Source organism: Mycteria americana, chromosome 23 (assembly GCF_035582795.1).
Source record: "Mycteria americana isolate JAX WOST 10 ecotype Jacksonville Zoo and Gardens chromosome 23, USCA_MyAme_1.0, whole genome shotgun sequence".
Taxonomy (NCBI): Eukaryota; Metazoa; Chordata; class Aves; order Ciconiiformes; family Ciconiidae; genus Mycteria; species Mycteria americana.
In genome coordinates this window covers 4654067-4681733 of record NC_134387.1, presented here as the reverse complement: position 1 = coordinate 4681733, position 27667 = coordinate 4654067, and the positions used below count along the sequence as shown (strand labels likewise).

The following is a 27667-nucleotide window of genomic DNA, read 5'->3' as shown; positions in this document are numbered from 1 at the left end:
CTTTCCAGCCACTCTTCCCCAAGCCTGTAGCGTTGCATGGGGTTGTTGTGACCCAAATGCAGGACCTTGCACTTGGCCTTGTTAAACCTCATACAATTGGCCTTGGCCCATCGATCCAGCCTGTCCAGGTCCCTCTGCAGAGCCTGCCTACCCTCAAGCAGATCAACACTCCCACACAACTTGGTGTCATCTGCAAACTTACTGAGGGTGCACTCAATCGCTTTGTCCAGATCATTGATAAAGACATTAAACAGAACTGGCCCCAACACAGAGCCCTGGGGACACCACGTGTGACCGGCTGCTAACTGGAGTAAACTCCATTCACCACCACTCTTTGGGCCCGGCCACCCAGCCAGTTCTTTACCCAGCGAAGAGTACACCCATCCAAGCCATGAGCAGCCAGTTCCTCCAGGAGAATGCTGTGGGAAACCGTGTCAAAGGCTTTACTGAAGTCTAGATAGACAACATCCACAGCCTTTCCCTCATCCACTAGGCGGGTCACCTTGTTGTAGACGGAGATCGGGTTGGTCAAGTAGGACCTGCCTTTCCTGAACCCATGCTGGCTGGGCTTGATCCCTTGGTTATCCTCTACATGCTGTGTGATAGCACTCAGGATGATCTGCTCCATCAGCTTCCCCGGTACCGAGGTCAGGCTGACAGGCCTGTAGTTCCCCGGGAACTTTTCCTTAGTGACAGAAATAAATGCCCTTGAGCTAAATGTTTCAGAACCATTAACTGGGTGTTCCTCCATTGTAAGCATGCATAATGTAGTTTGAACTAGCAAAATTGAATGTTGCATATCTGCATACACTAGCTTATTGCTTTATTATTATCGTCTTGGACCTGTACATGTCCAGCATTAGTTATATGTAATGGTAAGATTAGACTTGTTTGATTTGACTTGGAAAATATTCCAAAAATTATGCATGCATGGATCTCAGCCAAACTTCTTGAGGTTTGTGAAACCAGTCTGAAAACTGCATGGAAATCTGGTTTCCCATAGGAATCCTGGCACCTCTCATGTGGTAACATCCTTCACAGTCTCCATTTTTCAGGTGTAAAGAGGAATGAAAAGAAAATAGAAAAGGATTGTAGCACTCCTAGAAGGTTTCTCTTTAAATAATGGAAACTTGGGACTGGTGAATTCCTACCAATGTTGTCACGTGTTGTGAGCTTTTCTAGAGAACCACAGGATCCAGGGCAACTTGACAAATGACTCTAAGAATATGTCATAGCAAGGGCAAATGGGTACAAATTGATAGTTTGCAAGAGTTTATAACGTTTCATACAGGAAGATGAATGTCATTACAGTGAAACAAGGAATTAACTTCTCTGAGGTGCTAATTTCAAATATAGTGCTCAAGCATGCAACCTGGTGCTCCTTACTGTCTTTTTTCCTGTGATATTGGGACTGGTGGACCTAACACGTTTCTGTTATAGGTAAACAGTAAACATCAGTCACAGGTACTGTTCTGCTGATCATGCTCTTACCCTCTTCCCATGCTTTCTGTTGAATGCGTTTTTGTCATGTCATATCCTATGGTGTGATTTATTTATTTCTGTATTTATTTTTAGGGCATTTTCCCAGAAACATATATCCATTTAAAAGAGGCAATCGTGAAGGACCGGGGGTAGGTTGGAGCTTCTTGAGATGTACTTTTGGTAGCAAGAGCAATGGAATGCTGTTTCATTTGGAAAGAAAAAAAGAAAAAAAGAAAAAAAGAAAAAAAAAAAAAAGGAAACCTAAGTAGTGGCGATTGTAATGAATGCTACTGATCTGTGTGTGCAGCAGGGCATACCGCCTGTGCTAGACTTCTGGAGCTGCATAACTTTCTTTTTTCAGAGTACTGTAGATACCAAAACAATTGTAGGCATAGGTGCAGGAGAATACTATTTGCAAAAATAAGAAAGCTCTGCTAGACAAGTTAGCAGCGAGGCAGGTCAATCAAGTTACATTCAGCTCCTCTGGGGACTCCTGCAAGTCATAACACACTCCTGCTCACAGCCAAGTAACCAGCAGGAGTGTGGATTCCTTCCTCTCTTGGAAAACATTTAAGGAAATGACTCCTCATTTGATTCTTAGAGCTGATTCTGTGATCATTATAGTGAGAGGAAAACAGCAGTTGCAAAGGAAGAGACTTTAGAAAGTACTTTTTTTTTTTTTTTTTTTTTTCCCCCCCTTCTGGTTTGTGTGCTCAGGTTACTGTTGCAAGTGATGATTCTTCCAAACTTAATTTCTGTCTATTTAGCATTATGTTTCTGGAACAGATCAGTTGAAACTAACAAGACTGAAAGAAACTTGAAACATGTTTGCATTAAAAATGGATAATGAATGTGTGCGTGTGTGTTGGAGAACCAATTGAACGGTTTAAGAATCTTGGCATCATGAGTGAATTGTGTGAATATCCAGTTCCCTGAAATTTCTGTTTACACATTTATCAAAAAAAGATGTTTACTACTAAGTTTTAATCTTGAGTGTAACACCTTTTTATTCTGTTTTCTCCTTTTTTTTCTCTAGACAACATGAAACAGTGATTCCAAGTGAATTGCCCCTTGGACAAGAACTCACTTCTACCCTGAGGGAGTGGGCAGTTATCTGGCACAAGTTATATGTGGTGAGTTTTCCTCAGTGGTTGGTATTTTATGAAATGACCTCAGATGAGATGAGACTGGGCTTTTTGTAAGGTGCTTTAAGACTTTGAATAGAACGTTAAGTGGAATTGTGAAACTATCGTTATTGTAAAATTGGTCTTGAGAGGCTAAAAATGTTCTGCTCCCCACTGAACGGGGTGTGTGATCACAGGCAGAACTGTGGTTTAGTCCATGCTACAGTGTTTGCTGTACTTGAATGATTGTGTGATGACACAGTACTGATGAAGCATTGACTGGCACAAGTCACCCTCAGCATCATGTCAGCTGGTTGGGGCTGTGTGTGTGAGTCACAGTTCACTAGTAAGATAAGGGTTCCTGCTTTGCTTGGTGTGCGTCTGTCTGTATGAGAGCAAGATATCTCAGTTGTGTGAGAAAGTTGTGTGAGAAACCACGATGCTGTTTTAACAAGTGTGAACTCCATTTTTCTAGAAGTATTGTAGGTACTTAATAGAAGTTGATCCTCACTCCAGAGTGCCTACAGCTCAAATAGGCCAGATAGACAAAGGATGGGAAGAGGATTAGGGCTGTGTGTGGTGGGGGAAGATTTGATTTGTCAGAAGTCACGTAATATATATAGTTCTCAGTAGGGTTGGGGAGAGACCTCTCATCTCCTAAATCTGTTTAGTGGCCTGGCCATATGATAGCCACCTCAGAAAAGTCCGAAGCCAAGGTAATGCATGGATTTGGTAGTTCTGCTGAGGTAGGTGCATTCTTGCTCAAAGAAACATAACTGGAGTTCACAATGAATCGCCTTCTTTCAAATGTGATTATTAAGGCACATTAAAGAGTCAAAGTCAAATAGAGTCTGACAAGTCAAACTTCATTTTTTCTTTGGTTAGGAGTGAGTTCAGCCTGTGTAGTGTGTGCTCTGAGACTTTAACTAAGACGAGAGAATGGCTTTAAATTAGCTCTAGCCATTCAGTTTACCCAAAGCAAGCTCTCCTATTGAAAATTTCAACAGGCCACAAGTACATTTTGTTTGCGTGCCACGAAACCACAAGAATTTGTTCTGCCCTCTTAATTTAATGAGAAGCCGTATGTGACGTTATTACTGTGTGAAAAGAGAGTTTTGTTCCTGCCTTTTTTTTTTTTTCTGAATAACTTTAGGATCTTAGCCTCAGAATCTATTTTTCTTAAGAGCAGAAATCTTTCATGTGCCTGTGCTTGACCAACATAAGTCTTATAATAGTCTTGGAAAATGTTGTGGTTTGAAATGGATTTGAGTTTATTTTATTTTCCCCTGCAGTATGTATAAAAAGAAAAAAAAAAAACTAAAGGAGGAAGGAGGTATTTGAGGAGAAAAAGGAAATACAGGGAATTTTTTTCTTTGGTAGCATTTCATTTTGCTTCAATTTCTGTGTTTTTCAGCAAGCATTGTACCAGTGGGTATATCTCCACTGCAAAATAAATATAAAAATGGGTGAGCATTTTTAACTTCATTTAGTTAATAGGAGTTAGCTAGTGTAAACAGCTGTAAAGATAACTCAGCTTTAGCTGTCAAATTGAGATCTGCTCTGTATTTTCCTGAAAGCTAACACAAGTTGCCTTCTCTTTGCAATTATTTTTACGCAAGTTAAGAACACATTTTTTTTTCTTGTTTACTAAATATGTTTCTAATACCTTCCCTATAGGAACTAAAAGACTCATCTAGCCTCCGTCAGCCCTTCATGTTCACCCAAATCAAAAGGAAGATGGCTATTTATAACTCCCTTTAGCTTTGTGTTCTCAGGGGCAAATTATGGGTAGTTTATATCATTCATGTTCTTTGCAGAGACCAGAATGGGGAAATAATTGCAATGAGTCTCTCTTTCTGCTGTATGGGAGCAGTTGGGGTTCATAGTTAAACATTAACAGCTTTGATACAGAGAACTGGCGCTAGTCAGCTGCTGCCTGAATGTACCAGCAATATACCATTGGCCAATTCCCACTAGCTGTTCGGTGAGATGTGGTCGAAAACCTCTTGACGGTCATTTTAGAGCTGCATAAGCATAAACGTTGTCCCAGTAGATTAAAGTTTAATGTCCTTTGATTTGTGGCACTTCCCTCTGCAAATGAGCTGCGCTTGACACTCAGTGCAAGGCAGAATCATCCTAGTAACTGGCTCACTATACAGTGGTAAAGAAAGGATGAAGCCTGAGTTCCCTTTTGAATGGTATAAATAGTATAGCTGACGCTTTTCAAGGCTTAATTACTTATCTAAGTGCATATTGCTGCAAATATAGTAGGTTACCATGTAGCTAGCTATTCTTTAATTACAGCGTCAGCCTTGGAGTCTGAAACTAGAGGAAAGAGGTGTATAGGTGTGTGACTAATTTTATTAGGGTGGAACCAGTAAAGAGCATGAGAAGTATTTTCATTAATTAAAGATGATAACAGTAGAAATGGCAGGAAGACACTCTTCACAAAGCAGGTTCTGCTGTCCTTTCAGTCAGTGCCTTATAATTACAGATGCTGCATACATAGCAAAAGATGAAAATGCAATAACTGCAACAAACACAAGCGAGTACCTGGGTGGACTGGGGAGGTGACGTCTGGGAATCAGGACATGGTATTTTTGTTGCATTTTTTGACAACCTCTGGCGTGGTAGGTTTTGAGCAGCTACTGCTTAAAAGCATGGGATGAGTCAAGACTGTGTTGCAACGAATGTAAACAAAAATGAGTGCTCTGAAGAGCAGATAATCTTTAGCCTTATTTGCTGACAGACACCAGCCAGAGAGATTATTGTGTTTCCACAGAGCTACTCTGATTTCCGCGAACCTCTTGTCTGGAAGTCACACATGGACACGACAATCCATGCATCAGTTAGCAGTGGGTAGAATATGAACCTTGAAATATAATCTGCATACTGGCAGGGAAGCAGCGTATCCCAGATATTGCTGCATTTTGTTGCTATTAATTTTTTTAAATGTAATGGATTTTGAGTGTATGATGGGACAGGATAAGAGAGCAGGCAGCCATGAAAATGAGTCCGTGGATTCAATTTGCTTAGTGTTCTGGCTTTAAAACATAGTTGCTAACACCGTAAACAGCGGTGAAGGCAGAGATCCCAATTAACCATGTTGTTTGTGTTGTAGTCTGGTGACAAGAGGCCTTTTTGATACGTAACAAAGAGGCTGAAGAGTTCTTCAGGCTGGTGAAAGCTATAGGAGGAACAGACATGAGAAAAAGCCGATGTGGGCTTCAGTGTTGATCATCTGTTGTTATTATTTATCTTTTGGGATCACCTTTAGACTTTTAAAAGCAAGTAAAGTGTTTGCCTCAGTGTCTTATGATCTAAATAGGCAATGGGAAACATGCATAAAAAATTACTTGCCCAATGTCACACATTCTGAGAGTGGCAGAGGTAAGGAGAAAGAGCCTTTGTATATTAAGTCAGCATTCCTGTCTCAATCTACTGGAACACAATTACAATCGTTTAACATCATCTCTCTGTCCTGTGTATAAAAAGCACCCATCATAGCAGTTTAAGTGCTGAAAAACACCAGAAGTCTATTTTTGTCTGTGAGGTTTTTCTGAAATAATGTCCTGAGGAAATGGCGAAGACCCCAAATCTTGAGGTACTTAAACCTTGGCAGTGCAAAGTACTGGAGAATTTGTTCCATGGGTCTAATCTTGTATTGTCATAGGGTGCCAGTTTCTCAGATATTTTTAGTGAAATACAACTTGTATGGTAGATTCAACTGAGTACCTTTCAGAAAGCTTGCTGAGCTCATCGTTTTCAGGCTATTACTAGCTTAAAATTGTCCCTTTTTTCCTGTAGGATAACAAGACAACACAGTTTCGGCATGTCCAACAAATGACTTACAGCCTGATAGAATGGCGGTCACAGATACTGTCTGGGACCCTTCCCAAAGATGAGCTAGCTGAACTCAAGAAGAAAGTCACTGCTAAGATTGACTATGGCAACAGGTAAACTCCAAACTCCAAATGTCTTGAGGGCAGGGAAGAATCCCAAATCCCAGTAAAGGCTCTAGATGGCTATTAATACAAAATGGTGTATATGACCATGCAAGGGGAACACTGAATTAGGCTTTACATTTTTCCTTGGAAAGGGGATAATTTACAGTTTTCAGTCCCTATCAGAATGACTGGCCTGGCAGGTGGGCATGTAGCAGTTGGTTCTTCATATGCCAGCAATCTCTTTGACTTGGCAGGAAACCTTACCTGTCTTAATTCTGCAGAAATGCTGGCACATGATGGTATTTCCCATGGAGCACAATTTGTGCCTGGCTAGCTGGAGCCAGGATCTGGATGCTGGTTATGGACTAAACTGCTTTATCAGCAACTGAGTAATACAATTCTATAGGCCACCAAAACTCCACCTTTCACTGGCTTGTACAGAACAGGGATTGTCTCCAGAACTCATTTATCTGCCTGTCAGATTTGATCCAGGTCAAATAAGTCAATTAAGAAGAAAGCTTGTGGTAAAGAATAATAATTAGCCATAATCCATAAGCTTGATAGATATACATACCTTTTTTCTTTTTTTTTTTTAATTTTTAAAAGAAGAGAGAACAAAGAAGATGTCATCTTAGAATTAAGTTACCTGACTAATTATTTTTTCCCTTTAATGGGAAAATGGGGGGTGAGGGATAAGTATTTCGGGACAGGAAAACCAGCAATGTGGTTATTACAAGGAATGGAGTTGGTGTGCATTGGCTGCCTAGTGCAGTCCACAGTTTGATCTGTGGTTTGTGCTCTTTCAGTCACCTTTGCTTCTTAAATATTGTGTTGCTTCTTTTGTCCTTGTGACTTGCATCCTACTCAGGATCCTAGGTTTGGACCTGGTTGTACGAGATGACAACGGGAACATCTTGGACCCAGATGAAACTAGCACAATCTCTCTCTTCAAGTCCCATGAAACTGCATCCAAAAGGATTGATGAAAGAATCCAGGAAGAGAAGGTACATCTCTTGTCGCTGGCTTTGTCCTCTTCAAGTAACTAGTGCCCACTGTATTTGTACGTTCCTCTTAAGGATATTGTGCTACTTTGGCAGCAGAACTAAATTCTTATGTGTTTGTTTTTAATGGGAGTACTCTCCTTCTTTGCAGTCCCTGCAACAGAATTTGGACCTCCGAGGGCAGCCAATATTCAACACAACACATACATATAGCCTGTATGTAAACTTCAAGAATTTTGTCTGCAATATTGGAGAAGATGCAGAGCTATTAATGAGCCTCTATGATCCTGATCTCTCCAAATTCATCAGGTAGGGGTTTTTGTAGGTGTATAAGCAATTTAGTCATCACGGTGGTCATTCTAAAGAAGCCTTTAGAGATTAGAAAGGAAGATCCAGCAGATAAGTATTTCAGTTCTGTTGGTCGCTGCCCCAGTGGTGATTTGGAAGGGGGTTATTTAATTTCAGATGAGATAGGAAGTCAAGGTTCTGAGCCCATGCGCTCTCCTTCTTAAAGCTGGGCATTTCTGTGGTATGTTAGTCAAAATCCCAGACTGTCTCTTTATGTTCTTAAATTTCCCTACTGTTGTCACCAGACTTGATGCATTTTATTAATTGCTTCCCGTTAAATCATGTATATGCATGATGTTTGCTGTCAAGTCAGTGCAAGTTCACACTTAAGAGTTGGGCATCTTGTACCAGTAGGAGAAGATATGAAGAACTTTATCAAGGAAGCATGTACGTGTCAGGCACCCTCTGTCTCCATCATTGAAGTTATCAGGTGTGGACACGCAGTCAGAGTTATATAGGGAAGTAACTGAGAGTACCCATTCACATCATGCCTGCCTTCTGCCTTCACTGAAATGAGTCACTTCAGAATTGCTTTGGGATAGAAGATTTTGGCAGAATTTTTCAGATATTCCTAAAAGATCAAAATGCTTTTGAGCTTTTGCCAGGTAATGGGAATGTCAGATGTTGATTTATTTAATTTTTTTTCTTCCTTTATTTGCAGTGAAAATTACCTTGTTCGTTGGGGCAGTAATGGAATGCCTAAAGAAATTGAGAAACTAAATAACCTTCAAGCAGTCTTTACCGTAAGTTACTGTATTTACATCCTGGAAATTCTTCCCCGTGCTGCAGACATCTGAGTTTTGGGTTCTTTCCCTCTCCCATCCGCTCTCCCCATGCAACAGGGAGAGGTCACATGTGGCATTTTGGAGTCTTTTCATGGACACTTAAGGTGTTATAGGCAGCCTCAGAGGAATGCTGCTGACAAGTACTTTTTTTGTATGTCAGTCCAAAGCAGTAGTGAAGGTGTATTATTTTGCAGTAGTACTGTCAGTGGGTGTTGCTCACCCATGCATTTCTGAAAATCCTATTAAGCACTTCTCTGCTGGAGCCTAACAGTACCGAAAATCTGGGCTTGCGCTCAGTTGTTTGTTTTTCAGTTCATTGCTTTGCTGATCCTTTTTGGTGTTGGAGTTTGTTATTTGCAACAAGATGTTAATGGAAGAATTGCACATGAATGGAATAACTTCTGACAAGTAGCAAAGGTGGCACAAACTAACTGCCTGGTCATCAGGATCTAGTACTTTGGCAATTAACATAATTTACTTTCCTTCCAGTACTGTTGCTGGGGTGTTATCAAAGAGTAATGGGATGTTGTTGTGGTTTAAACCTAGCTGGCAACTAAGCACCACACAGCTGCTCACTCACTCCCCCCTGGTGGGGTGGGGGAGAGAATCGGAAGGGTAAAAGTGAGAAAAGTCGTGGGTTGAGATAAAGACAGTTTAATAGGGAAAGCAAAAGCTGTGCACACAAGCAAAGCAAGGAATTCCTTCACTCCTTCCCATGGGCAGGCCGGTGCTCAGCCATCCCCAGGAAAGCAGGGCTCCATCACGCATAATGGTTACTTGGAAATTTAGTACTTTAATACTTTAGTAATTGCTGTGTGGAAATTGCTAGTGTTGTTGTAGTTTTGGTTTTGGTTTGGTTTTTTCCCCCCCTAGGGCTCGAAGGGAGCAGGTTTTACTTTTTGAAAAATCATAGATTTCCTTTTATATGTGTGTACAATCTAACAAAAAAGTCTTACTCTCTCTGTCATCTTCTCTTCCATTCATAAAGCAGATTGATGTAACTTTATTTTAAATAATTTCTAGGATTTAAGCAGTTCCGACTTGATCAGACCGAAAATCAGCTTGGTGTGTCAGATTGTGAGGGTGGGGCATATGGAGCTGAAAGATGGGAAGAAACATACCTGTGGACTCCGGAGGCCCTTTGGTGTGGCAGGTATGACAAATTCAATCAATGGAGAGAATAGCATGGCCAGCGACTGGGACAGTGGGCTAGGAATTGGGAAATATATGCTATATGTCAGCAAAGCCTGCTAACCTCTCAATGTCAGCATCTCTGGCTTCAAAATGGAGGTGCTGATACTGAGCTGCATATAGTACCCCTTTGAGATCTTTTAATGAAAGTTGTATAGGAAGATGAAATACTGTTACTGTTCACTTTTTGTGTTGTCACCCCCTAAAAAGATAACACGCTGCCATCAGTGCAGTAGACTTTTCAGATCTTTATCAAAGAGGGATTTGCTCCTCGTGACTAATGGGATAAAGCTGGAGTTTTTAAAGGAGCCTGGGTGAATGAGACATCCAATTCCTGTTCAATTCCTGTAATCTCTTGTGAAGAGACTTGGTTGAAATTTGTGGTGGAAAACAATTTCAGAATAATCAGCATTTGAAATCTAAGTGTAATTTCTTTGCCTCGAAATGCCTGAGTCCCACCTGGTTTTTATCAGAGAGTATATTCACATTCACTACCATAGGCTGACTTATGCATCAACGAAAAGGCGCTTTTTAAAAAGTTAAGATGAGAGTGGTGCTCTCTATTGCTGTCCTGAGTGGCTCTGGCCCAAAATAAGCAACTGTTGTTTCCATTCTGACAGGGGAAAGCTCTCTCTGTATTCTTTAGCAACTTGGCAAAACTATGTGATGATGTTGTGTCGTTGCAGTGATGGACATAACTGATATCATACATGGAAAGGTGGACGATGAGGAAAAGCAACATTTTATTCCGTTTCAGCAGTAAGTACTGGACTTCAGGGTTCATCACATCTGGCTTATTTAAAGCAGTTGTCCTTTGGAGAAGGACAGATTTGTCTGGGAGCCTGGCAGTGTACCAAGGTCTCTACAAATAGATTAGCTTATGGCAGTAGTCAGCTCTTTGAAGGAAAAGATTTTTGTCAGTCCTCTGAAGCCTTTGTTCCCCTTGATTTACGTGTCCGTGTGATAGGCTAAATTGCTTAGGGAGTTTTGGCAATGCAGCTCAGATTGCTAGGTACCCATATCATCTGAGGTAAGAAAGAAGAGCACAGTGCAAAATAATGTTGTGGGGTCTGGGGGATGTGACCTTCAAAACTATGAGGGGGTTGAGAAGCAAGATTTTCAGAAACACCTGAGCATAGAGAACACAACTCCTCCTTGTCACTATTGTGCAGTACCCTGTGTATTGTCTGCCTCTTAACTGTCCAGATTACCTTGTAAGGGTGAGTCAGAGGGCAATAGGAAAGGGATTTCTCCCTCTGGCCGGGAAAGAAATGCAAGCCCCAATGTGTTTTGCATTTCTGTAGGGCTAGTTAAACTTGTGTTTTCTGCCTGCTGACTTTTTTGGCACATTACAGTAACTAAAATGAAGCTTGTTTGGGTAGACTCAGCCATGTTGTTACAGTCCTAAATATAGCAATCCATTTGGTGTAGCCATATGTTATTACAAGGTATTTTCAGGGGAGATCGGGTGGGGTTTTGGTTTTGGGGGGGTGGGGGGTGGTGGTGTTGTCATCTGTGTCCTCCCCTCCCCCGCCTTTTCAGGGCCTGAAAGACTGGAAAGAAGGATGTCTTTTCCTTTGCAGAATAATGTTAGTCTGCTACCTTCCCCCACCCCACCCACCATCCCTCCTCTCCTTTTTTTTCTGCTCTAATGAGGCTGAGTTTAGATCCAAATCTGGACACCTCTACAAGAATGGGGAGCCTGTGGAGACACCGTTCTGTGTATGTTTTGGTTCATTACCGATGGTGTGGGTACAGGAGTGAAGTTGGGTTCAAGATCCAAAGCTCAATAGATGTGTTTGTGACTAGGGATAGGCTCATCACTCGTGTGATCTCACAGCAGTCGTTAGTTATGTTAACTTATCACTAGATAATCTACATAGTCTCTTAGGGACAGCTCTGAGGCACACCTGAAGACAGCACTCAGCTCATCTGATGGGAGTGCAAGGCTCGGTGTGCTGAGCTGTTCCTGCGTGGTAACCCGTAGCTGGACATGTTCTCACAGGTCTGTAAGGCGGTCAGTCTGTGGATGGAAAACAAGAACAAAGTAGAGCTGCCTATGGTTATGGTTGCTGTTTCAATATGATAAAAATGTAGTCACGGAGTCTTTTGGTCAGCGTTACTTATCCTCAGCTAGCACTGTGATGTGTTTCCTAGTTTGAGAGTTTAAATGTATTTCCATTGGGTTCATGCAGGTGAAGAAGAAAAAAAAATTCCCATGGAACCCTTAAAAAAAAAAAAAAAATCTTAAGAAAACAGTCAGCTGTTGGCCAGCCCAGCCCTCTTCTTGCAGAGCACATGTTTGATGTTAGTCTGTCTGCTTCCCGGTCTCTATTGTTGTTCTTCTCAGGATTGCCATGGAAACGTACATCAGACAGAGACAGCTAATCATGTCCCCACTGATAACTTCCCATGTGATCGGAGAAAATGAGCCCCTCACTTCTGTCTTCAACAAAGTCATCGCTGCAAAGGAAGTGAATCATAAAGGGCAAGGTACAGCAGTTGGGCGAGAAGCTAATGTAAAAACCTGCTGTGAGGAAGGGTTCCCCCTGCTTACAAAGGAAAACAAATGGCTTGTGAAAGTCCAGAGATCAAGACTTACTGGAGTTTGCTACCTTCCCTGAGCCAAATGTATGGTCTTTGTAACGGCTGTCATCCCAGCACACTGGGAGCTAAAAAAAAGATAAAAACAGGAGCTATTCTTACTTGCATGAAAAGAACTTCTCTAGCTGATGACTTATTTGCTAGCAATGTAATATTTTTAAGATATACCTGTTTATATGGACATAAAATATTTTAAGTGAACATGGCTGATTGCATATCCTAAATGGCTTTGAGTTTAAACTGCATTATTCAGGATTCTTCTGCTCTTGCTTGTGTGTCTGGCCTTTACTCAAATACGCTAGTGGATTAATTTCAGAAAGTTTGTATTTTACTTCAGAGAATCTACTTGCTTAGTAAGGTCTTATTCAGCATTAGAGAGACAGAGAACTGGGCCAGCTGAGAACCAGCCTGGGATATTTAAGGCATTATTGCGTGCAGATCACATGAAAAAACAGTTTTCTGTTAAGCATAGGCTTAAATTTTGTGTTTTCATACTTTTTTTTTTCAGTAAACAAGTGTTACCTTTCTTCTCTTAGGTCTCTGGGTTTCCCTGAAACTGCTTCCTGGTGACCTAGGGCAGGTTCAAAAGGATTTTTCCCACCTGGTAGACAGATCCACAGCTGTGGCTCGCAAAATGGGATTCCCTGAGATAATCCTTCCTGGTAGGTCCCATATGCCTCCACGCTTCCATGGAGTGAAAGAGCCAGATGAAATTCTAGAGTTTCTGCTATGAACAGATTTATTTTAAAGCCATTTGAAAATTTGTTTTCATTTTTCTTGAAATGTCCACCCAATCTTTTATTTTTTGTCAAAGAAGTGAAAATGTAAGTTTCCTTTCTTATATTGAAAAATGATAGCGTGTGTACTTCTCGGAAGAAAATTTCTGTTTAGTCAAAGAGACGTTTTTGTTGCATATAGGTTTGACCCTGCTCTATTTAATCCATTCAAAGTGGATTTAGCCCTATAGAGCTCATTGCATTAAAAAAAAAAAAAGTTACGTAAAGACAGAGGTTTAGAAAAAGGAGAATGGTACATTTTTAAAGATTTTTGTATCATTTGAGATGAAGATGAATGGTGTGATGTTGGGTGTCGTTAATTAGCTGGTATCAGTAAAGGCTGAGAAGAAGAGAAGGATAACGTGGCACCCAAGGATGTTAAATGTTAACCTGTACAACTGTCTGTATGAGAAAAGCAACTCATTAAGCGCTATGAATTTTAGGTGATGTTCGAAATGATATCTATGTCACCCTGATACAAGGGGAGTTTGACAAAGGGAAGAAGAAGACTCCCAAGAACGTAGAAGTCACCATGTCTGTACATGATGAAGATGGAAATCTCCAAGAGGTATGATGGATGGCCTTTGCAGGAGGTCACAAGGTTGTGTGTTTGCTAGATGACAGCTCCAGTCTGTAGGATCTTATTTATCAACTGTATGCAAGAACTGGGTGATAATGAACAAGAGAGAGTATAGGTGATCTCAGTGACCAAATTTGAATACTTGCTGATGATTTTTTTTTTTTTACATTAATAAGAGATGTGAGCAAGTCTTTAAAGATTCCGTAAAACTTTCAAAGTGGTGACACACATTACATTCCCTTGATTGTGAAGCATAGACTTTGCGTAACTGACAGTTATATGCTTTGAAAATTTCTGACCTAAGATACTTTTTGCTTTCATTCTAGACCTTACCTTTCCCTTTTCCCTTCTCCCCTTGTCTTTTTGTCCAAAGAAAGCTATCCATCCTGGTGCTGGTTATGAAGGTGTCTCCGAATATAAGTCTGTTGTTTATTATCAAGTCAAGCAACCTTGCTGGTATGAAACTGTAAAGGTAAGAGCGTGTAATCTACAGTCTTGCTTCCTTTGTGTAGAAAATGGAACTGATTTAAAATCAGTAGGTGCATCAGTAACAGAATGTCCTGTAAATTGACTGGAGATAGAGAATGCTGGTGTTGCATTTTTCATTGTATTATCATGTGCAGGTGTCCATTGCAATAGAAGAAGTCAGTCGTTGCCATTTAAGATTCACTTTCCGTCATCGGTCATCACAGGAATGTAAGTATCAGAAAAGAAGATCTGCAGGAGTACTGTACTCTTCCTGCTCTCATTGAGATTTTCTGAGTATCCACCAAAGGTCTAGTGCTTGCATTTCTACTTATTTCCAGTGTTGTGGATTTTCTTGCAAGCAAAGAAAAATAATTCAAACATTTTACAGCCTTAAAAAAAGGTTCGATGCTGATTTTATTCTAAAACTGAAATTAGATAGGGAGCAACGTGTTAGCCCCCTTGACAGACAATTGTCGATGCTTATTGATGCTTTGGCTTCTCAGCGTATGGTGGTGTCTTTAATTTATTTCAAGGCCTTCACAAAATTCAGTGCAAGGCCTGGTGGGCTTCTAATGGTCTTCCTAGAGGAGGATTTCTAATTAGGTTAATGAAAGGCTAATGAGAAAGTTAGAGCCAGAAGTTTCATCAGATGACTTCAGAGCCCTGAAACAAGATCAGTAATATGAGACTAAGCCCTTGAAAGGCTCTCAAAAAAATTATCTTAAGGTACCTGGGAGATGCAGTGACATACATCCACATCCATACCTCGCAAGCAAATTTGCAAAATCCCAACGAAAATATCTATACAATCGTATATGTCCATCTAGCAGCACAATTAACCACTAAAATTGTGTGGCGAGAGATGCTTCAGAGAGGATGTTATTCTGTGTAGTTGCAGATACCTACGAAGTGCCTTGAGATGAGAGGGAAAGAGACCGAGCTCTTTCTACTGTGGATCACGGAGTTTGCTAGCTCCGTCGCATTATCATGTGATGCTATTAAATAAAGAAGCTGCATGTAGTTAGAGAGCTGCGTTATGGATAGTATGGGCATAAACAAGATGATTCCTAATAAAGATTCTTCTTTCTGTTTGCAGCTAGGGATAAGTCCGAGAGAGCTTTTGGTATGGGCTTTGTGAAGTTGATGAATGCAGATGGAACAACACTGCAAGATGGCAAACACAATTTGATTGTTTATAAGGTAGCTTGGGCATTTGCAGTCTTCGCTTTTGTTTAGCTAATCAAAGCAATGTTCTTGGCTGACTTTTTTCCTAGCAATGTAAACATCATTGCAGAGATTTTTAATAATTTTTCTAGGATAATAGGACAGTAATCTTTTGTTAAATAAGTCACCCTCAGCTCTGCTTTCACTGATGGGTTTTCTGACTGCAAGTACACAAATCTGGTACATCCTTGTATGTATCTTTTCCTCTAACATCATTCACCTAGAATGAGCATTTTTCCTCTAACATCATTCACCTAGACAGCGGGCAACACACAGGCCTGGTGAACACCTGCTTTGGAGGATCAGTGTGTGATGGGAAGAGGGACCTGGTGCCTTTAATCACAGTAAGAGGAAAAAGTTAATGAATTGTAGTAGAAAGCTACGAGTGAGAGGGGGGGAAAAACCCTCCTAAACTCTGTGGTGTGAATCACTCCGAAAAGAGCTTAGTTCATTGGCAGTATGGGCAGCTTCTATTCCCAAAAGTTAGAGGCCCAAAACAGACAATGTGAGTAAACAACTGTAGACATGAAAAGGTGTTTAAAGCCCTCTCTGGCTGTCACTGTGTTGAAGTGTATCTGCAGCTGAGCACTGCAAGAGGTCAGATGAGGTGTGTTCAGTGTGAGATAACCCTTGCCTTTGCTGCGTTCAACCAACAGGGTGATAACAAGAAAATGGAAGATGCTAAATGCTATTTAACTCTTCCTTGTACCAAAATGGAGATGGAGGAGAAGGAGGCCCCCTCGGGGAAAAATCTGCACCATCTAGCCAACTTCACACCCACTAAAGATAGTACAAAAGACAGCTTCCAGATCGCCACTTTGATCTGCTCCACCAAACTTACCCAGAATGGTAGGTCTTGCATTAGCAGCCTAGTGGTATCATGCTGTATATTTGAAGTAAAGAGGGCACTTTCTTTATGCAAACTCTTTGGTGTTGCAGCATGTGTGGGCATAGTGCTTTAGCTTTAATCTTGCGGTTTCATGTGTCAGTGGCAGCCCAGTTCCAGCACTGTTGGCATCATGTTGCCAGTACAAGCTACAAAGATGTTTCGAAGCCCTTAGAGACCATGTTGCATGAATATTTTATCCAGACTACCAATGTTAAATCTAACAGGTTTGTCAGCATGTATAGAAATGGCACCCATCAGTGACAGTGTATGTGTGTTTTCGGAATCCTTTATGTTTAAGGTTAATTATCTTCTTTCCTCTGCCTGTTAAGAATGTAGCAATTAGAACTGAACTCTTCAGCATGCTGTTACGCAGTAACTCTGCTTTGCGTGCTGCCAAAGTGGTCAAAATGAAGGATGATGTATATATGTGAATGAATACAGTATGTGCTGGTAAATGATGAGAGGTTTCCAGTAGCTCTGGAGGGCTCTTAGTATAAGATACTCTCTGACTTTGGGAAAGAAGCATGTGAAAAGGACGCCAGCTGTGGCTCCACAAGGTGTACCTGTGTAGCTGCTGGGAGATGGGCATGAGCTTTTCTGCTTGCAGTTGGAGCTTGGCCAGTTAGCTTAAGCTAAATGCCATACTGATACATCCACGTGCATAAGGACTGAATCTGACTTTCATTATCCCGTCTGACATGCAGGCCAAGCACATTTCCATCTTTCTGCCCTCCTGCATGTAACCTCTGTTTCTGAATGTGGCATTCTTTCTCAAGGCTGTTAAGTTTCACGTGTATTCTTGCACCCGAAGGTAGTAAATGAACTTAGTTTCACAACAGGGATGATGTACATCTTTCATTAACATGGAAGATGTGTGTGAAACCTGCTGGACTCCTTTGAAAACCTCAGCTGTAGTTTGTAACTAAACTTGAGGTTCTGGAATGTCCCAGAACTATGATAAACAGCTCTGCAGCTTAGTGTAATTTATACAAGAGGTTTCGATTTTAACTTTAAGAACCATCTCCAGGAGGCTGCTCTAAAGTAAAGAAAAGTCATGCACTCTAATAAAATTCCTAGCTTGAGATATCTTCTCTTGAGTGAATGAGAAGCCTGCAAAATTGTCTACCAAATGCCTTGTGTTATCAAATTACACTGGAGTTTCCATTTATAGCAAAATTTAACTTTCTTGCCAAGACAAAAGAACCATCTCAAGGTAATATTCTATACATCAGTGTGACTTTTCCTTGTAAGCTGATTCTAAAAATAAGCTCTAGTACTTGTTCTGTATTGTTCTGCATCCATTAAGTCAGCAGTGTTGTTGTAATCTGTTTCTAATTGCTGATGTTCTGTCCTTGCTAGTTGACCTGCTGGGTTTGTTGAACTGGCGATCTAACTCTCAGAACATAGCTCACAACCTAAGGAAGCTAATGGAGGTGGAAGGAGGAGAAATTGTAAAGGTATGCATCAAGATTTGAGTCTCCTTGTTATGCAAACACTTACATACGTGCTTGATGTTGACCTTGAAGGGTTGTAATTGCGTTGTACCCAAAAGCTCTCTATATAGGAGAGCTGGAGAGCTGCTGAGCAACAGGAGAACAAAAGGTATGCTTTGCCCCAAGAGCTCTTGTTAGTGGAATTCACCAGAACTACAGAAGTTAAATGTTACCAGGATCGGGGAGATAGTGATGACTTTATTTTCTCCTGTATCCTTATGAAATAGAAGATATATTCAAAGCCTAACTGTAAATTTTCAGTAGCGGCTCTAGGCCTCCTTTGTGAATAGGGACTTGTTGTAGATCTAGGAACAGAGCGCAGAGAGGGCCCAAAGAGCTTATAGTCAGAGTACCATGGGGAATAGACCTGAAATGTGCAGAAGCGCCACAAACTAGTCTGCTGAAGGATGTAGGAGGTAAGACTTGCTATGGTTCCAAGTGTGGATCTTCTGGGATTACGCAAGGTCATGGTTTTACTTAACTGCTGAACAACTAAAGTAAATGCTTTGTCATTGCAAACCAGTCTGCGTAATATGTCATGCCTTAGTACAGTGTATGTGGTTGATTTGGCCCAGTGCAAGCTTAAACTATATGGACAGAATTAAGTGTCTTCAATAGGTTTCTTGCCAGATAAAAAGGCAACAGAACAGAAAAGAAAGTGGGGCCATTCAGAGCTGATAAGAAAAGATCCTCCTTGCTATAGTGAGGGAGAATAGCATGATGATCATGGCAAGCATGTGAATGAATAGAGGACTAAGGTCCCTTTTTAAACGTTCTTTCATGTACAGCTTTTACAGTTCAACTGAGCTAGGCTGGAAGGGGAAAAATGATGCGAAAGAGTAGGCTCTTGTGCAGGATTCCAGAAGCAGTAGTCTTTCCCCACCCTTTTACTATTTTTTTTTTCCTCTAGTTTTTGCAAGACACCCTTGATGCACTTTTCAACATAATGATGGAAATGTCAGAAAATGAAACCTATGACTTCCTTGTGTTTGATGCACTGGTGAGTCTGACTTTTTTTTGTGGATTTAGAGTGTGTGTTTTTCAGCCACATTTTCAGTCTGTTCCTGGTGCTTCCTTTAGATGAGTGATTGGTATTTTGCTCTGAGAAATAAATTCTTTTTAAACACTTCTTAAGGCATTTTCAGGAGCTAGGACTGAGATTTGCATTGAGCTTTTTAGTGACCACAGTGAGAACAGTAATGACCACTTACATAATTTATAGTAATTTCTTCAGATAACTTCTTGTGTGAAGGCAATTTACAAAAGAGGAAAGCCATGTTATCTCTCTGAAGCACAAAGTGAAATGATTTGTTCAGGGTCATGATGGTGGAGGATTTGTTTCTGTGGTGGGGATAGAACCTACGCACCCTAAATCCTAGCCCAGTACTTAGGCAGTAGGGATGACTGCTGCTCTGAGCCTTTATAGAAGGATTGTAATGACTGAGCAAAAGACTTCACGAGGAGTTTTCTGCATCTTTGGAGAGGCTGCTTAGTATGTGTGTGAAAGGCACTGACTTTGGTGTGCAGTAACAAAGTTGTGCGCTTCATGCTGATCAACAGGTACATACTTGACCGTTCAGGGAGAAATGTGAAGTCAGAAGTATCCAGCTGACATTGATGGGGGGACTGAATATAGGGGGACAGAATGTCCTGGCTCTAATGCATGTCATTCTAGTAACAGGGCTGCGTGTTTGCTGTGAGTATAAATTATCAGAATCTCAAGTTCTAGCTTGAAAAGCGTAATTTCTTAGCTTTGAAAAAAGACCTTCAGCAGCTCTGTGCCTATTTAACCTGTGCTATGACAGTGTCACGTAAAAACTGTGAGTAGTGCAGCTTCCTGTATCACCATTGTTGCTTTGTGGAGTAGCTCCCTCTACCTCTAAGATTTCCTATCGAAATGCTGCTATGACCTACCTTCCCTCTGAGCAATGAGTAGTTGCACACACCACAGTATTTAGTCACTATTAGAATACGAACAACGCTATCTGTAGCATGAATGCTCTTAGAAAGAAAAACATACAAAAACCATGACCCAGCAAAATAAATGACATGCAATTAGAGACTGAGTTATGTTTGCGTTAGTTAGAGGTTGTGTGCCTCTGTACATCTGTTTCCTTTTTCATTTTTGGCAGGTATTTATTATTTCTTTGATCGGAGACATCAAGTTCCAGCATTTCAACCCTGTACTTGAAACTTACATTTACAAGCACTTCAGTGCAACCCTGGCATATGTGTAAGTATTGGTAACCACAAACCCACAGGCTGTCATTCAGACAGCGTCTCACTGATAATTTCAGCAAACTACTCCAATGTGATAAAGGCAGCATAGATCAGATGACAGTGTTCTGCCCTATTCTTCTCTGCTTTCAGGAGAGAAAGAAACCTTGTAATTACTCCTTTTACCCTGTAAAAACTTGCTATTATAAGAATTTTTTCTGTAATGAAAAGACACTGCTATCGTGGAAAATCCTGTATCAGACTATGATTCAGACTCTCTGTAGTCCTCTGTGTGTGTATTTGTGTTGTAAAAGCCTCTTCATGTTTTTCAGCCTGATTTCCTGTTGAACACAGGTTCATGCAGTCAGTCAGTATACATCTCTCCCTTATGACTTTTGAGTGCTTTGGTCTAGTATTGCTGTAAAAGATTGGGGGGGCGGTTATGGGTAGATGAAGAAGGCAATGGAAAATATTGTAAGTCAGTACGTGGGGGGGGGAGGCAGGGTGGAAGTCAATGAAGGAACACAAATTCATAAGAAATCTAGTCTGACAGGCATTGCTGCTCATGGAACTGTTTTGTTTTGCCAGTATCTGCCTCAACCTTTTCAATCCATCCCACCCCAAAAGTACTTTGAGCAGAAGAAAGTTTTAAATAGTCTGTATGCTTTGTACTCTGTGCTACAATTCTACGGGTACATTTGAATGGGGAGCAGAAGCAGAACCATATGTGGCTGAAATAATATGAACGACGTTGTGGTTGATGGTAGCAGAGATAAGAATGGTGTTCACCTCCACTGTCTGCCTACAACCAGGCAGGTTGAGGAGGCCACAGACTTCAGAAAAGGGCTAAATGTCATAGTGGAGTTTAAACATGCAGATTACATGAGATTACACATAAATATTGAAACTCTCTCACAAAGACTGTAATTTGTGTAGAAGAAACTTGCATTTTTCACATTTGGGTATGGACAGTGGGAGTAACTCTGTTTCCCTGTAGCATTTTTATCTGTGGAACTCAAAGCAGTTTAAAAAAACTCAGCTCACAATCATTAGTCCTGTTTTATCAGGGAAGGAAAAAGCTGATGTGCAGAATTTATTTAGGTACATGTGAAAACTTAGTCCTTTTGGTCAACCTGTTGACTTAATGTGCTTAAAAATGAGGCATTTGTTTAAGTCATGGCTAAGTCATGGCTTAGTCATGGCTTACATGCCCAGGGATACCCAGGAAGTTGGTGGAGAAGCCAGGAATAACACCTGGATCTCCTGACTTTCCAACTGCTAGATCTAGGACCCCTCAACCCAAAGGTCATTACCCTCATGGTAACACGCAACCAAAAAGTTAAAACTGGGGCCAATAGGGAGGGCAAAACCAGAAAACAAACTCCTCTTCCCCTCTAAAAATCTCTTTGTATTTTTACTGATATGCATGAATTCCTAGTCCTGAGTATTCAGCCTCTTGATGGCTGTCAACCTAAAGGTAATTCTGTGAGGAAACACAATTCCCCAAAGCGCTGAAGCCCCCATCTCCTGGATTGCTTTCTTCTTCCCTGCCCTGGCCACACAATCATTGCTTGCATATGATTTCCTTTCCTTCTTCCCTGTAACCTATGGAAGAATCATCATTCTTATTTCTCTTTACTATAAATTTCTTTGTCTGATTAATGAGCACACTGTATCTTAGCTTTGTTGTTCCCTTGCCTGCCTTTCCAGCTTAGCTTGACAATGTGATATCTGAATAATGCCAAGTGGATTATAATGTTATATAGCATCCTTCGTGTGCTCCACATGCCAGAATTTGACAAAGCAGGGAATTGGATGCTGGCAGTGTGGCAAGTAGAGCAAGCAAGTGCAAAAGCTGTTGTATACTTGATTATCACTCACACACCTCTTTGGGTGCTGTGAGTTGTTTAATGAAGAGAAGAGAATTTTGCCTGAATATTAACTGCCATAGCACTCGGAAGATCCTGATCTTCTGATTCAGCAGAGACTAGATAGCAAATACTCATAATGTGTTCATGCAACTTCTGTCCACGGTTCTCAAAGCACTCGGCAAGTACTGCTTCAGAAGAACTTTGTGCTCCACACACATGAGAATGCTAAGACGTGGAGAAGGTGTCAGTCCACTTTCAGTAGTAATGGGTTTTCCAGCTTCCTGAATGCTTCCGCTTACGGAAAAGGAAAAGCAGATCAAGAAGCTAGAATTTGTAGATGGATTTGTAGACTCTTCTGAGAATTCATGAACTGGTTATGAAAATCTGGCATCCCATGAAGCCAAAGATTTCAGAAGGAGAGAGGCTGTGAAGAGTCTGTTATCTATTTATTAGACTGTAGTTCCTCTCTGGAATAAGGAAGCTGGACTTACATAGAAATTTAACTGTGTCTGTATTTATTCTCCTTTTTGTTTTATCTTCAAAGGAAACTCACCAAAGTACTGAACTGTTACGTGGGAAACGCTGACGACTCCAGCAAGACAGAATTGCTATTTGCTGCTCTGAAAGCCTTGAAGTACCTATTCCGATTCATTGTTCAGTCACGAATATTGTACCTGAGGTGAGACCAAGGTCATTGCCATCCTTATGTCTCCTTTTGGAAGTCATGGAGTTACTTCCAGTCAACACCACTGGAGGGGATATTCTTCAGCATATCCTCTATCCTTGAATTATTAAGAAGAGTATTTTTGTGCCCTTTGTCTACAGCTGGAGAAAATAAGTTAAGTAAAAATTGCAATACCTAATTTGAAGAGGAGAATCCTTTTAGTCACCTGTAGCATGCCATAAGCAGCATATGGTAGTGCTGAAAAGGAACCTGTTATTTATTAAAAAAATTAAAACATGGAGCGACTTCCTTATTTTAAGAAACTTTAAGAAACGAATGCACACACGGTTACTTGTTAGGTGAGGTGAGGGCGACACATTGTCTAGTTAGGATACAGTCAATGACAGTGGTTTTACTGTAGGCTCAAAACATGTTTTCAAAGATTTACAGTGAATGTTTGGGATCCTTTCCTCATGGGCATTCTGGCTTTTTTGTTTAATACAGAATGAGCTACGTGATTCTTGGAACCCAAGCAGAGTTTGATGCAATGGCAGTTTAAAAAGTGCAGCTTTTCCCTTATGACAGATTTCAGCAGGAAATTACTGCAGAATCCCCGATGCCATTTTTACATTCATGTCTTTGTAGAAGGAGATTGCTTTAAGATGTTGTTCCACAGGATAAAATCCATATTTCAGCTACTATGACACTGTTAGCCTAGATTTATGTGTATAACTAGCTCTTTCTGTTCTTTGTAGGTTTTATGGGAAAAGTGAAGATGGGGATGAATTTAATGATGCAATACGCAAGCTGTTCCTCTCCTTCAATGTCCTCATGGACCGGCCTTTAGAGGAGGCTGTCAAGATTAAGGTATGCATAATTTGCAGGGAGAGGTAATATCTTTTATTAGATCAAGTGATACAGTTTGAGGAGGAGGAGGCAGAAAAAGGGACAAGCTTTGAGGCATGTTAAACCCATTGAAATGAGTCACACCACCTCTGAATGTCTGTTTTAATGAACTGTGTGTGGCAGGAAAGGAATATTTAAAGCCCAGAGTTTATTAAATAAAGATGAGAGGTGTGGCTTTGCTGAAAACCATTCAGCGCCTGCTAGGCTGAAAGCTGACAACCAATGAAGATGTAATCTACTGCAGTCTGGAAGACACTTCAACCAGGAACACCAAGCTTGACAGTGATGGAGATAGAAATGTTAAACTACTGCACAAATCTATGTAATGCTGGGAATGAAAGTAATGAAGAAACACATGGTTTCTAAATGTATCTTAGATTTTATACTTGCTTGTTTTGCTGGTGTCAGCTGGATTATGAACCTTCTGTTTGTGCTCTGGGGAGGAGCAGAGCAGCCATGCAATGAGGCTGCTAAATTGCTAAGGCAATGAGGCCTTTAGATTGCATTCGTTATTTCAGTTCTTCTAGGTAACTTACTTTTCTCTGTTTGAAGGGAAGATTGATTCTAAACTTTTAATTAACACTTGGGTGATTTAAAGCCCAACTTTACTTCTCATGCCATCAGAGTACCTGCTGGCAGCAGCCATAAAACATCACAGAGAGACCTTTGGTTGCTGTTGCACCTAGTTGTCTGGATGCTGCGTTTATGAAAGCCATACTACTACCTAGATAACTTATTAGTGTGTACGCGGACATGCTAAAGTATGCAGAACACTGAGTAGGTTTAACTGACTAGCGCTTTTCATGTCAGGCTATAAGGAGCTTAATCCCTGGAACTGCAGGATGTTTGCAAAAACTAAAGAACTTGGCTATGAATCCTTCCTCCTTCACCTTTTCCGCTCTGCACTGCAGATGTGTGGTTGCTGGGGGCTCTTTGGATGCATAAATTTGATCTTAAGCCAGTTCTCTACAGGTGTCTGCATATTTGCTCTTGACAAAAACTAGATTTGCCATGTGAGCTAGGGGCATTGTTGTTGAGACTTTACACCCTTTTAGAATGAACTAGCTAGTCTAACTCAGTTTCCATGTGTGTTTCATGTACTTGTTTTTTTTCTTGCAGGGTGCAGCTTTAAAGTATTTGCCAAGCATCATAAATGATGTCAAACTAGTATTTGACCCTGTTGAGCTCAGGTAACTATATTAAGTTCATTCGTCCTCTAAACCCAGCTCATCTGTTGGGAAGAATTTTGGAAACTTTCCTAAAAACAGCCACTGATTATGACGTGATGATGCTTGTACTGTGCATGAATTTGAGGAAGCACTTGCAGGGCTTTAAAGGAAGTCATTTTAGTTCAAAGGAACGTATGCATCTCAACTGCTCTTTCTTAGGCACTTTGGGATTTTACTGAAAACCAAAATTTGAGGACTGGGGAGCGATATGTTGAGATGTTGTGCAAGTTTCCACCAATTCTGAATGATTGCTTTAGAGGTAAACTGAAATGTGTGACAAAGGCATAGCCTTGGTCAGGAAAACAAAAGTTGTATTTATTCAGGAAATTCACAATGCTGTGTGGATTTCTGTTCTTTGGTGTTCATAGCTTTGCCCAGAACCTCCCAACCATGCCTCCTTGTTCTGACACAAATAATTTGCTCGTAAACAGTAGACAGACAGCAAATGTACATGGAATTTAATTTAATGGAATCTCAGATTGAAATGAGTCATCATTCTTGATGAAAGGGGCATCTGGAAGGATACGCTCTTGCCTATATAGCAGTGTTTCAAGTTTCAGCAGTGGTCTGCTGAAGCTTTGCAAAATTCTGCTTTCATTTTGTATGAAAGTAAGTATGATTATCTTACGCTAGCACTGGAGGGCAGATAGTATTGTCTATTTATAAGCTTTTGTGATATATCTAGTGTGTCTTGGGGTGCAAGTTTCATTTTAAGAGGTTTAAGCCTACAGTTTCTGAATACTGTTCAGTTTTACTAAAAGTCCTGTGCTGAGTTTCTTGCAAATAAGTTGGTGCTCCATAGTAATTTGCCTGGAGACCACTTGCAGGTAACGTGTCCACACGGTGACAAAACTGCTTGACTTGCCCAGGTGCGGGACAGTGTCAGTGTAGGATGGAATCACGTTGGGTGAAAATGCTGACCATCTGCTTGCTTTGTGGTTTGCACACTAGTGTCCTCTTCAGCAAGTTTATCCAAAGTATTCCCGACAACCAGTTAGTTCGACAGAAGCTAAACTGCATGACCAAGATAGTCGAGAGTGATCTGTTTAAACAGTCCGGTAAGTAGCAAATGGAAGTCTCTGGATTCTGCATGGGGCCATGCACCCTTAAAAACAAAAATGTCTTTCAAGTTCACATGTCCTTTATGTCAGTCATCAGTGGTAGTCTACCGTTAAATCCATCTTTAGAAATATTCCTTGCCGTGGAACAACTGAAACTTTTTTTGCTGTTCAGTCTTTATGCAATGCCTAATACTGTAGGATCCTGGTCCAGTGTGTTGATTTAGAAAGAGGTAGAAGGTGAGAGTGTGCTATTTGATGCAATACGTATAATTACAGGTTATTTATAACTCTCTCGAGTCTGTTAGTGGTAGCTCAAGTAGATTTAAGCATGTTTTGGTGTCCAAGGTAGTTATGAGCAGAAGGCTACTAAGTGGTACCCATGTGTACTGAATGCTGAAGAACTTCCTGAGACCAAGAAGATATGGTGCTCTGTTTCATTTTTTAGAATGCAGAGATGCTCTTCTGCCACTACTAATAGATCAGCTAAGCGGCCAGTTGGATGACAATTCAAACAAGCCTGACCACGAGGCCTGCTCACAGCTACTTAGCAGCGTTCTTGAAGTCCTGGATCGGAAAGATGTGGTGAGCATGAACTGTCAAGGGTGCAAATTAAGGTTAATTCTTCTTTTGAGAAGTTATGGCAAAGAAATGTTCTCAGCTGATGCTTTGAAGAATTCTGAAGTTCTGATGTTTACAGAAATTGTGTTGCATTGCTGTATAGTTCTTTGAATCTCTTTGCATGTAAAGCAGCTGTGTCTAAAAAGGAGCCATGAAAGGTTGAATTAGTGGTTATAACTACAGTACAAAAAGCAATTACTTTCCTTTCTAGGGACCAAAATGTTGTTCCCAGCTACTTTGGTGGCTTCTTGAATTATTTGAAGCAAGTCATAAAAGTATTTGGTTTCTTGTTTTCTCTGCTACGAAATAGGGACAACAATCATTATTCAGTCAGCAGAATACAGTTACTCGCCACATTAATCATGGAAATTGATTCTAACTTGCTGTGAAAAGACTAGTTTGAAGAGCTGTTTGGTTTAGCTATGCTAGGATGAACTAATGAAGCTGGTATAGATCAATTATGCTAGCTCTCCACCAAGTGTATACCTGCAGTATTTGAATAGATTGCTCATGTGTTTTAAATCTCCTTTTTTGCATCCTCTAATAACAATTAACCACTGTCAGGGCAGTTCTCCCACACAAGGAGCACTCTATAGAGCAGTATGCATTAAGAATTGTCTCAGATTTTCCTTATTGAATATCCCCAGGGGCCCACTGCTGTCCACATCCAGCTGATCATGGAGCGCCTGCTGAGGAGAATAAACCGCACGGTGATTGGAATGAGCAGACAGTCTCCACACATTGTGAGAGCCTTTTACTTGCTTCAGTTATTACTTTACCATTTGTTATAGTGGAATTTATTCTCCTGGGAGATTTCAGTGTGTAGCAGTGGTTTATGAAATCATCTTTTCGTTTCCTGCAGGGCTTCTGTGCCACTAAAACATGGCTTTTGGTGGTTTTCTGAGACCAGGTATTAGGATACAAATTGTCCTATTTCAGCAGCAGTTTGAACTGAGTCACAGTTGGCTGTGATTTCAAGTTCCTTTGGGCCCTTGTGCACAGAGAATTTGGTTTCAGTGCAGTTTCTAATACACAAGGAGTCTTTGCTGAAAAAATGCTCTTTTGTCACCTTGGCTGAATAGGATTTAATGCTGAAGGATGAGGCATCTCTAAGGGGCATTTCTGACTACTGTGTGGCATCTTAGAAGGTGTAAGCAAGTTGGTATGTTTTAATTTACCCTGTACTTCA

At 40.8% G+C, this 27667-nt stretch overlaps 1 protein-coding gene across 7 annotated transcripts in view; it reads left to right on the top strand.

The window, feature by feature from the left end:
• DOCK5 (dedicator of cytokinesis 5) overlaps positions 1–27667 on the top strand; it is a 90226-nt gene that overhangs the window by 25881 nt on the left and 36678 nt on the right. For all 7 annotated transcript variants that reach the window (XR_012778702.1, XR_012778701.1, XR_012778700.1 and 4 more), the window contains exons 4-27: positions 1576–1631; positions 2519–2615; positions 6414–6562; positions 7422–7557; positions 7706–7863; positions 8564–8645; positions 9711–9840; positions 10565–10637; positions 12229–12371; positions 13019–13144; positions 13702–13826; positions 14212–14310; positions 14462–14534; positions 15403–15506; positions 16187–16379; positions 17779–17876; positions 18823–18912; positions 20045–20145; positions 22545–22679; positions 23420–23531; positions 24690–24760; positions 25751–25857; positions 26306–26442; positions 27126–27221. Coding sequence is in view for 2 of the 7 variants with exons in the window: in XM_075523659.1 (XP_075379774.1) it covers positions 1576–1631; positions 2519–2615; positions 6414–6562; positions 7422–7557; positions 7706–7863; positions 8564–8645; positions 9711–9840; positions 10565–10637; positions 12229–12371; positions 13019–13144; positions 13702–13826; positions 14212–14310; positions 14462–14534; positions 15403–15506; positions 16187–16379; positions 17779–17876; positions 18823–18912; positions 20045–20145; positions 22545–22679; positions 23420–23531; positions 24690–24760; positions 25751–25857; positions 26306–26442; positions 27126–27221 (2691 nt within the window). In the remaining 5 variants the exon portion in view is untranslated. The remainder of the gene's footprint in view (positions 1–1575; positions 1632–2518; positions 2616–6413; positions 6563–7421; positions 7558–7705; positions 7864–8563; positions 8646–9710; positions 9841–10564; positions 10638–12228; positions 12372–13018; positions 13145–13701; positions 13827–14211; positions 14311–14461; positions 14535–15402; positions 15507–16186; positions 16380–17778; positions 17877–18822; positions 18913–20044; positions 20146–22544; positions 22680–23419; positions 23532–24689; positions 24761–25750; positions 25858–26305; positions 26443–27125; positions 27222–27667) is intronic.